This window comes from Zonotrichia albicollis, chromosome 31 (assembly GCF_047830755.1).
Source record: "Zonotrichia albicollis isolate bZonAlb1 chromosome 31, bZonAlb1.hap1, whole genome shotgun sequence".
Taxonomy (NCBI): Eukaryota; Metazoa; Chordata; class Aves; order Passeriformes; family Passerellidae; genus Zonotrichia; species Zonotrichia albicollis.
In genome coordinates, this window is record NC_133849.1 from 5,802,778 (window position 1) to 5,812,750 (window position 9,973).

Sequence of the window (9,973 nt, forward strand, 5' to 3'; positions counted from 1 at the left end):
TCACTGTCCTGAAGCAGCCTCGGGATGTCCTCGATGGCTTTTTGGCACCGCTCGGCCACCGCACGGCTGCCAGGGCCATCGGAGCCACCACGGCCACCATAGGGACTCAAGAGGAGGTCGTGGATGTCCCCAAGTGTCCCCAGCAGGTGATGCTTGAACAGGCGGGCACTGGCCTCCCACAGCTGCTCAAACTTGGCCACTGCAGCCACCAAGTCCTCAGGGACATTGGGGGACGCCTCCTGTGTCCCCTCCAGGGCAGCCTCAATGTCCCTGAGCTGGCACTCCATGTAACTGATAAACTCAGTGGCTCTGTCACACGTTGTCACCAAACGCTGCAGCGGCTCCAGGGCCACCTCTGCCCAAGGTCTCCTCCTGATGGCCGCCCTCACCCGCCTGGAGGCCACCACAGCCTCTCCCATGGCCTCACTGGTGTCCATCGCCTCCTGGGCATCACGTGTGGCCCCCACTGAGGCCTCCTCATCCCCATCCAGGGCCACCATGAGCTGCTGGGCTGTGGCTGCCAGGTTGTCCCCAGCTGTCCCCCTGCGGGTGGCCTTGTCCTGCTGGTCCCTGGCCCAGGCGAGGGCCGCGTCCTCGCAGGCATCACGGAGCTTGGTGATCTCCTCAACCAGCTGTTTCCATCTCTCCTCACACACACACACCAACTCCCGCCAGGCGCTGCCCGCGGCTCTCACATCAGCCCAGGTGGCCCCAGGGGTGGCCCCGAGGTTGGCCAGGGCCTGGCCCAGGGAGGGGACACCGGGGTGTTCCAGGGCCTTACGGAGGCTCCAGTGAAGATCCTCAGGGCCACATGCAGGGACTTTGGGGGCACACAGCGCCGCACGCCCGGGTGTGGCCCGGTCACGGTGGCTGTCACCTTGCCCAGGGTGGCCACCATGGACACCAGAGCCTCCCGCAGCTGGGGAAGGGAAGCTGGGAGGGGAGAGGGGAGGTGTCAGGGACCTGGAGGCATTTGTGGCCTCATGGTGTGGCCCCTGTGCCCTCCTGGGATCCCATTTGTCCCCTTCCTGGAGGGCTCTGCTATCCCCTCTGTCCCTTTGTCACCCCCTGGTCCCCTCTGCCCCCTACTGCCACCACATTCATCGCCCACCAGTCACCATGTCCTCTACCCTCCCTGCCCCATCATCCCCATCCCCCACTGGCTCCTGCCCCCCACTTTACCATCCACCCTTTTGTCACCTCCCCTCTTCCTGCCACTTCATCCTGTCCCCTTTGTGCCCACCTGTCCTCTCCCAACACACCTCATATCCCCCCTATCCACCACTGCCCCTTCCCCTCCCCTCCCCCACCAGTCTGTCCCCCTCTTCCCCTCCCCAGTTGTCACACCTCTTGGGGCTCCATGCTCACTGGGGGCACCTTGGGGACACCTTAGGGACGCTGTCGGGGTCGAAGGAGCCTTGGGATGTCCTCGGTGGCTCTTTGGCACCGCTCGGCCACCTCACAGGCACTGGGGCAGTCGGGACCACCAGGGAAAAAGAACTGGATGGTGTCTGGAACTGCCTTCAGCAGGTGATCCTTGACCAGTCGGGCGTTGGCCTCCCACAGCCGCTCGGCCTCGACCACCTTGGCCACCAAGTCCTCAGGGACATCAGGGAAGAACTGATATGTGGCCTTCAGGGTGGCCTCATGGATGTCCCCAACCCTGCGCTGCAGCTCCCGGGGGAACGCGGTGGCTTCGTCACACGCGGCCACCAAGCGCTCCAGCAGCCCCAGGGCCGCCTCCAGCTGCTGTCTCACCATGGTGGCCCTTGTTACCTCGCTGGCAGCCACCCTGGCATCTCTCCTCACCTGGGCTCCATGCCCGGCCACCACCTTGGCCCCCTCCTCCCCACCCAGGGCCTGACCCAGCTCCTCCATGTTTTCCTGAGCTGTGTCATCACGGGCAGCCTCGTCCTGCAGCTCCCTGGCCCTGGCAGTAGCGGCGGCCACCATGGTAGCTGCCTCAGTGGCCGCCTCTGTGCAGGTGTTGTGGAGCTTGGTGGCTGCCCTGGCCAGCCGGGCCCAGCTGTCCACCAGGGCACCCACCAACTGGAGCCACTGGCCAGCCACCATTGTCACATGGTCCTGAGTGGTCCATGGGGTGCTCTGATAGGCGGCCAGGACCTGGCTCAGGGAGGTGAGAGGGTCATCGTCATTGGAGGTGACTTTGCGGTGCCACCAGGTGTCATCAGTGCGGTACAGGGTGGCCCGGAGGTTCTTGTTGAAGTCCACCAGATCCCAGTATAGGCTCACTGTGGACACGAGCAAAATCATTTCGTCCTTACTGCGCAGGGTGGCCAGCAGCTCGCCCAGGATGGCCACCACGGTGACCTGTGGCTGCAGCAGGGCTGGGGACAGCTGGGGAGGGGACAGGGGAGGTGTCAGGGACCTTGTGGCACTTACGGCTTCCTGGTGTGGCCCCCTGTCCCCGAGGGGGCTCCTCTGTCCCCTCCATCCCTTTGTCAGACTCTTGTTCCCTCTGCCACCCCCTGCCCCTTCCCTCGTAGACCCTCCCGCTCCCTGCCCCCACTGCTGTCCCCTCTGCCACCCCCTGCCAGCCACCTCACTCTGCACTGCCCCCTCCCCCCCACCCCCTTCCCCCTTCCTGCCACTCCCTCCTGTCCCCTTTGTGATCCCCTAATCTCCTCCCACCACCCCAGGTGTCCCCTCCATCCCCCATTACCCCCTTCTCCACTGTCTCTCCTGTCCCACTATCCCCCCCCCGTCTCACCTCTTGGAGCTCCATGCTCACTGGGGACACCTTGGGGATGCTGTGGGGACACTCCAGGGGTCGAAGGAGTCTTGGGATGTCCTTGATGGCTCTTTGGCACCGCTCAGCCACCCCACAGACACTGGGCCCAGTGGGATGACCTTCAAAATACAAGTCAATGATGTCTGGTAGTGTCCCCAGCAGGTGATCCTTGGCCAGGCGGGCATTGGCCTCCCACAGCCGCTCGACCACAGCCACCTTGGCCACCAAGTCCTCAGCGACATCACGGGATGCCTCATTTGTCCCCCACAGGGTTGCCTCGATGTCCCTGACCCTGCGCTGCAGCTCCTGGGGGAACGCGGTGGCTTTCTCACACGCGGCCACCAAGCGCTCCAGCAGCCCCAGGACCGCCTCCACCCGCTGTCTCACCATGGTGGCCCTTGTTGCCTTGCTGGCAGCCTCCCTGGCCTCTTTCCTCATCCAGGCTTCATACCCAGATTCCACCTCGGCCCCCTCCTCCCTGCCCTGGCCCTGACCCAGCTCCACCATGTTTTCCTGAGCTGTCCCATAACGATCAGCCCTGGCCTGCCGCTCCCTGGCCCAGGCGGTGGCAGTGGCCGCCTTTTTGGCCGCCTTGGTGGCCAAATCCCTGCAGACATTCCGGAGCTTGGTGGCCTTCCTGGCCAGCTTGGCCCAGCTGTCCACAAGCACAGACACCGACCACTGCCACGCGCTGGCTGCCATTGTCACTTTGTCCCAGGTGGTCCCTGGGGTGCTCTTGTAGGTGGCCAGAGCCTGGCTCAGGGAGGTGACAGCGCCATCATCATTGGAGGTGACATTGCGGCGCCACCAGCTGTCATCAATGCGGTACAGAGTGACCCAGAGCTCATTGGTGAAGTTCTCCAGGTCCCAGTACGGGCACCCTGGGGACATGAACACAAGCATCTCCTCCTCTCGCCTGGGCAGGGTGGCCACCAGCTCACCCAGGGTGGCCACCACGGTGACCTGCGGCTCCAGCAGGGCCGGGGACAGCTGTGGGGGGGACAGGGGAGGTGTCAGGGACCTGGTGGCACTTGTGGCCTTCTGGGGTGGCCCCCTGTCCCCGAGGGGTCCCATTTGTCCCCACTGTCACTTAGTATCGTGTTCCCTCTGCCAGCCCCTCCCGCTCCCTGCCCCTTCCACCTCCCGCCCCTCTGCCGTCCCCTCTGCTGTCCCCTCTGCCAGCCCCCATGTCCCCCCCCTCCTCTGTGTTCCCTCCTCGTCCTGTCACCTTCTCCCTTCATACCAATCCCTCCTGCTCCCTCCTGCCACCCCCGGTATCCCATCTGCCCCCTACTGCCCCCTGCCTTCCTCCAGGCCCCCTCACCCCCAGTGTCCCCTCTGTCCTCCTCTGCCCCCCCACCCCCGTCACACCTTTTGGAGCTCCATGCTCACTGGGGACCCGGCGGGGATGCTCTGGGGATGCGCCAGTGGTCGAAGGAGCCTTGGGATGTCCTTGATGGCTCTTTGGCACCGCTCGGCCACCCCACGGGCACTGGGCACAGCGTAATCATCATCGAAATAGAAGCGAATGATGTCCTCAAGTGTCCCTGCCAGATGATCCTTGGCTAGGCGGGCGTTGGCCTCCCACAGCCACTCGGCCATGGCCACCTTGGCCACCAAGTCCTCAGAGACATTGGTGGATGCCTCATTTGTCCCCTTCAGGGTGGCTTCGATCTCCCCAACTCTGCGCTGCAGCTCCCGGAGGAGTGTGGTGGCTTTGTCACACGCGGCCACCAAGCCCTCCAGCAGCCCCAGGGCCACCTGCACCCGCTGTGTCCTCTTGGTGGCCCTTGCTGCCTGGCTGGCAGCCACCCTGGCCTCTCTCCTCACCTGGGCTCCATGCCTGGCCACCACCTCAGCCCCCTCCTTCCTGCCCAGGGCCTGACCCAGCTCCACCATGTTTTCCTGAGCTGTCCCATAACGGGCAGCCTTGGCGTGCAGCTCACTGGCCAGGATGGTGAAGGTGGCCACCATGTTGGCCCCCTCAGCGGCCATCTCCCTCCAGGTGTTGCGGATCTTGGTGGCTGCCCTGGCCCGCTCGGCCCAGCTGTCCACGAGATTGGCCACCGACCACTGCCACTTGCTGGCCGTCCATGTCACATGGTCCCAGGTGGTCCATGGGGTGTTTTCCCAAGCAGCCAGGGCCCAGCTCAGGGAGGTGAGAGGGTCATCATCACCATGAAAGCTGAAAATGCAGCGCCACCAGATGCCCTCAGTGTATAGCATGGTGCTCCAGAGCTCCATGACGAAATTTGCCATGACTGAGTACAGGCACCCGGGGGATTCGAGGAGCTGCATCATCTCGTCTTGACAGGGCAGAGTGGCCAGCAGCTGACCCAGGATGGCCACCACGGTGACCTGTGTCTGCAGCAGGGCCAGAGACAGCTAGGGAGGGGACAGAGGAGATGTCAGGGACCCTGTGGCACTTACGGCATCCTGGTGTGGCCCCCTGTCCCTGAGGGGTCCCCTTTCTCCTCTCTGTCACTGTCAGCCTCTTGTTCCCTCTTCCAGCCCCTGCGCCTCGACTCATAGCCTGTCCCACCCCCTGCCCCACTGCTGTCTCCTCTGCCACCTCCCATGTCCCCCCCATCCTCCTGTGTCACCCCCACCCCCCATTGCCCCCTCCCCCACAGTGTCCCCTTTGTTCCCCTCCTTCCTCCCCCTCTATCCCCCCCGTCGCACCTCTTGGAGCTCCTTGCTCACTGGAGACACCTTGGGGACACTGCTGAGGTGCTGCGGGGATCGAAGGAGCCTTGGGATGTCCTTGATGGCTCTTTGGCACCGCTCAGCCACCTCACAGGCACTGGGGCTGGTGGGAGCACCGTTGATATAGAACTTGGTGATGTCTGGAAGTGTCCCCAGCAGGTGATCCTTGACCAGGCAGGCATTGGCTTCCAACAGCCACTCGGCCATGGCCACCTTGGCCACCAAGTCCTCAGGGACATTGGTGGATGCCTCATTTGTCCCCTTCAGGGCAGCCTCAATGTCCCCAACCCTGCGCTGCAGCTCCTGAGGCAATGCGGTGGCTTCGTCACATGTGACCACCAAGCGCTCCAGCAGCTCCAGGGCCGCCTCCAGCCGCTGTCTCACCATGGTGGCCCTTGTTGCCTCACTGGCTGCCAGTCTGGCCTCTCTCCTCACCTGGGCTTTATACCGAGACATCACCTCAGCCCCCTCCTCCCTGCTCAGGGCCTCACCCAGCTCCCCCATGTTTTCCTGAGCTGTCCCATAACGGGCAGCTGTGTCCTGCATCTCCCTGGCATGGGCGGTGGCAGTGGCCGCCTTTTTGGCTGCCTCCATGAGCACCTGCCTGCAGGTGTTGCGGAGCTTGGTGGCTGCCCTGGCCAGCTCGGTGGACTTGTCCACAAGCACAGACACCGACCGGAGCCACTTGCTGGCCGCCATTGTCACATGGTTCTGGGGGGTCTGTGGGTTGCTCTTGTAGGTGGCCAGGGCCTGGCTCAGGGAGGTGACAGGATCATCATCATCATCATCGGAGGTGACATTGCAGTGCCACCAGGTGCCATCAATGCAGTACAGGGTGACCCGGAGGTTCTCAGTGAAATCCACCAGGTCCCAGTACAGGCTCACTGTAGACACGAGCATCATCTTGTCCCGCCTGGGCAGGGTGGCCAGCAGCTTGTCCAGGATGGCCACAGTGGTGACCTGTGGCTGCAGCAGGGCTGGGGACAGCTGGGGAGGGGACAGTAGAGGTGTCTTGGTGACACTTGTGGCCTCCTGGGGCGGCCCCCTGTCCCCAAGGACTCCCGTTTGTCCCCTCTGTCCTTTTGTCAGCCTCTTGTTCACTCTGCCACACCCCTGCCCACACTGTTGTCCCCTTTGCCACTCCCTGCCACACACTCGTATCCCCTGCCACCTCTGGCTGTCCCCTCTGCCCCTCCATGTCCCCCCCATCCTCCTGTGTCCCCAGTCCCCCATTGCCCCCCTCCCCCTCAGTGTCCCCTCTGGCCCCCTCCTTCCTCGCCCGCCCCCCCCTCCCCCCCTCCGTCGCACCTCTTGGAGCTCCGTGCTCACTGGAGACACCTTGGGGACACCTGGGCGACACTCCAGGGATCGAAGGAGCCTTGGGATGTCCTCGATGGCTCTTTGGCACCGCTCGGCCACCTCACAGGCACTGGGGCCGGTGGGATCACCGTTGATATAGAACTTGATGTTGTCTGGAAGTGCCCCCAGCAGGTGATCTTTGGCCAGGCGGGCGTTGGCCTCCCACAGCCGCTCGGCCACGGCCACCTTGGCCACCAAGTCCTCAGGGACATCGGAGGATTCCTCATTTGTCCCCTTCAGGGTGGCGTCGATGTCCCTGAGCAGGCGCCGCAGCTCCCGGGGGAACGCGGTGGCTTCGTCACACGCGGCCACCAAGCGCTCCAGCAGCCCCAGGGCCGCCTCCAGCCGCTGTCTCACCATGGTGGCCCTTGTTGCCTCGCTGGCAGCCTCCCTGGCCTCTCTCCTCACCTGGGCTTCATGCCCGGCCACCACCTCGGCCCCCTCCTCCCCACCCAGGGCCTGACCCAGCTCCACCATGTTTTCCTGAGCTGTCCCATCATGGGCAGCCTCGTCCTGCAGCTCCCTGGCCCGGGTGGTGGCAGTAGCTGCCTCAGTGAGCATCTTCCTGCAGGCGTAGGGAAGATGGGTGGCTTGTCTGCCCAGGCGGACCCATTTGTACACAAGCACAGACACCGACCGGCGCCACTTGCTGGCCGCCATTGTCACACGGTTCCGTGCGGTCCCAGGGGTGCTCTTGTAGGCGGCCAGGGCCTGGCTCAGGGAGGTGAGAGGGTCATCATCATTGGAGGTGACATTGTGGCACCACCAGGTGTCATCAGTGCAGTACAGGGTGACCTGGAGATCCTCGGTGAATCTCACCAGGTCCCAGTGCAGGCTGAATGGGGACCAGGGCTGCATCATCTCGGCCCGACTGGGCAGGGTGTCCAGCAGCTCGCCCAGGATGGCCACCACGGTGACCTGTGGCAACAGCACAGCTGGGGACAGCTGGGGAGGGACAAGGGAGGTGTCAGGGACCTGGGGGCACTTGCACCTCCTGGGGGGACCCCTGCCTCAGAAGGGTCCCCTTTGTCCCCTCTGTCCATTTGTCAGCATCTTGTTCTATCGACCACCTCCTGCCGCTCCCCTCATAGCCCCTTCCACCCCCTGCTCCTCTGCTGTCCTTTGTGCCAGCCCCCACCACCACACTCGTAGCCACGGCCACACTCTGCTGTCCCTTCTGCCACCACTTGTGCCCCCTCCCCCTCGTGTCCCTCCATCCCCCACTGCCCTCTCCACCCCTCTTCCGCCTCTCTGTCATGTCCCCCCTTCCTGCTACTCCCTCCTGTCCCCTTTGAGACCTCCTGTAGCCTCCTGCCACCCCGCCCTGTGTCTCCCCATTGCCCCCTCCTCCATCCATGCACCCTCACCCCCCCAGTGTCCCCTCTCTCCACCTCTCCCTCTCCCCTCATCGCACCTCTTGGGGCTCCATGCTCACTGGAGACACCTTGGGGATTCCTTCGAGGTGCTCCAGGGGTCGAAGGAGACTTGGGATGTCCTCGATGGCTCTTTGGCACCGCTCGGCCACCCCACAGGCACTGGGGCAGTCGGGACCACCAGTGAACAACAACTTGATGATGTCTGGTAGTGTCCCCACCAGGTGATGCGTGGCCAGGCGGGCGTTGGCCTCCCACAGCTGCTCGGCCACGGCCACCTTGGCCACCAAGTCCTCGGGGACATCGGGGGACGCCTCATTTGTCCCCTTCAGGGCGGCCTCGATGTCCCTAAGCAGGCACTGCAGCTCCCGGGGGAACGCGGTGGCTTCGTCACACGCGGCCACCAAGCGCTCCAGCAGCCCCAGGGCCGCCTCCATGCGCTGTCTCTCCATGGTGGCCCTTGTTGCCTCGCTGGCAGCCACCATGGCCTCTCTCCTCACCCAGGCTTTATACCTGGCCACCACCTCGGCCCCCTCCTCCCCACCCAGGGCCTGACCCAGCTCCCCCATGTTTTCCTGAGCTGTCCCATAACGGGCAGCTTTGTCCTGCAGCTCCCTGGCCCGGGCGGTGGCAGTGGCTGCCTCAGTGGTTGCCTCAGCGGCCACCTCTGTGCAGGTGTTGTGTAGCTTGGTGGCTGTGCTGGCCAGTCGGGCCCAGCTGTTCACAAGATCAGACACTGGCCACTGCCACTCTTTAGCTGCCTTTGTCACACGCTTCCAGGTGGTCCCTGGGGTGCTCTTGTAGGTGCCCAGGGCCTGGCTTTGGGAAGTGACAGGGTCATCACCGTCAGAGGTGACATTGTGGTTCCACCAAGCGTCATCAGTGCGGTACAGGGTGGCCCGGAGGTCCCTGGTGAAGTTCACCAGGTCCCAGTACAGGTTGACTGCGGACACGAGCATCATCTTGTCCCGACTGGGCAGGGTGTCCAGCAGCTCTCCCAGGATGGCCACCACGGTGACCTGTGGCTGCAGCAGGGCCGGGGACAGCTGCGGGCGGGACAGGGGAGGTGTCAGAGACCTCAGGGCCCTTCTGGCCTCCTGGTGTGGGCCCTGTCCCCTCTCGGGGTCCGCTTTGTCCCCTCCCTGGAGGGATCTGCTGTCTGCTCTTTCCCTTTGTCACCCCCTCGTCACGTCTGCCCCCACCTCCCCCCCCCCGCGTTGTCCCCCTCCCCCACCCCTCTGTCACCTGCCCCCTTCCTACTAAGCCCTTCTGTCCCCTTTACGACCCCCATGTCCCCTCCGTCCCCCACTGTCCCCCTTCACCACCCCCCTGTCTCCTGTGTCCCCTCCCCCCCCACCACTCCGGGATTGTCGCACCTCGAGGGGCTCCATGGCCGCTGGGAACACTCCAGGGATGCCTTGGGGACACTCCAGGGACACTCCGGGTACACTCTGGGTGACAAACACGCCCGTGTGACGGTTGGGGACACACAGGAACGTGGCGTGGCCGGATGGAGGAAACAGGAAGAGGTGATGTCACTGCCTCCCTGGCTGTGGTGCAAAGACGGGGCCCCCGGTGCCCCTGATGTCCCCAGGGGGACCCCAATGTGTCCTAAGGGTCCCCACCCAGACCTCGATGTCCCCTCAGGGTCCCCAACAAGGCCCAAATGTCCCCTGATGTCCTGTTGGGGACACTGTGGGGACATCAGGGACATCATCATGACCCAAAACAGAACAGGGGATGTCAGGGTGGCCCCGGTGTCCCCAAGGGAAGAACATGGGAG

At 64.2% G+C, this 9,973-nt stretch overlaps 1 protein-coding gene across 1 annotated transcript; it reads right to left on the reverse strand.

Annotated features, from left to right (window-relative positions):
* Positions 1 to 795: 795 nt before the first annotated feature.
* LOC141725807 (uncharacterized) lies at positions 796 to 9,698 on the reverse strand. The gene is made up of 8 exons (XM_074529838.1): positions 9,567 to 9,698; positions 8,232 to 9,236; positions 6,767 to 7,762; positions 5,435 to 6,445; positions 4,124 to 5,137; positions 2,732 to 3,742; positions 1,348 to 2,358; positions 796 to 933 (listed from the first exon to the last, which is right to left on the reverse strand). The coding sequence occupies exons 1-7, from the start codon at positions 9,579 to 9,581 to the stop codon at positions 1,390 to 1,392; spliced, it is 6,021 nt and encodes a 2,006-aa protein (XP_074385939.1). The 5' UTR covers positions 9,582 to 9,698; the 3' UTR covers positions 796 to 933; positions 1,348 to 1,389.
* Between the last annotated feature and the right edge of the window lie 275 nt (positions 9,699 to 9,973).

Bases quoted from the DNA above. Each gene is read 5' to 3' on its own strand.
- LOC141725807 (XM_074529838.1), bottom strand. The intron at 7,763-8,231 runs GTGCGATGAGGG...GTCCCTCCCCAG, and splicing joins TGAGCATGGAGCCCCAAGAG to CTGTCCCCAGCTGTGCTGTT. The intron at 6,446-6,766 runs GTGCGACGGAGG...TCCCCTCCCCAG, and splicing joins TGAGCACGGAGCTCCAAGAG to CTGTCCCCAGCCCTGCTGCA.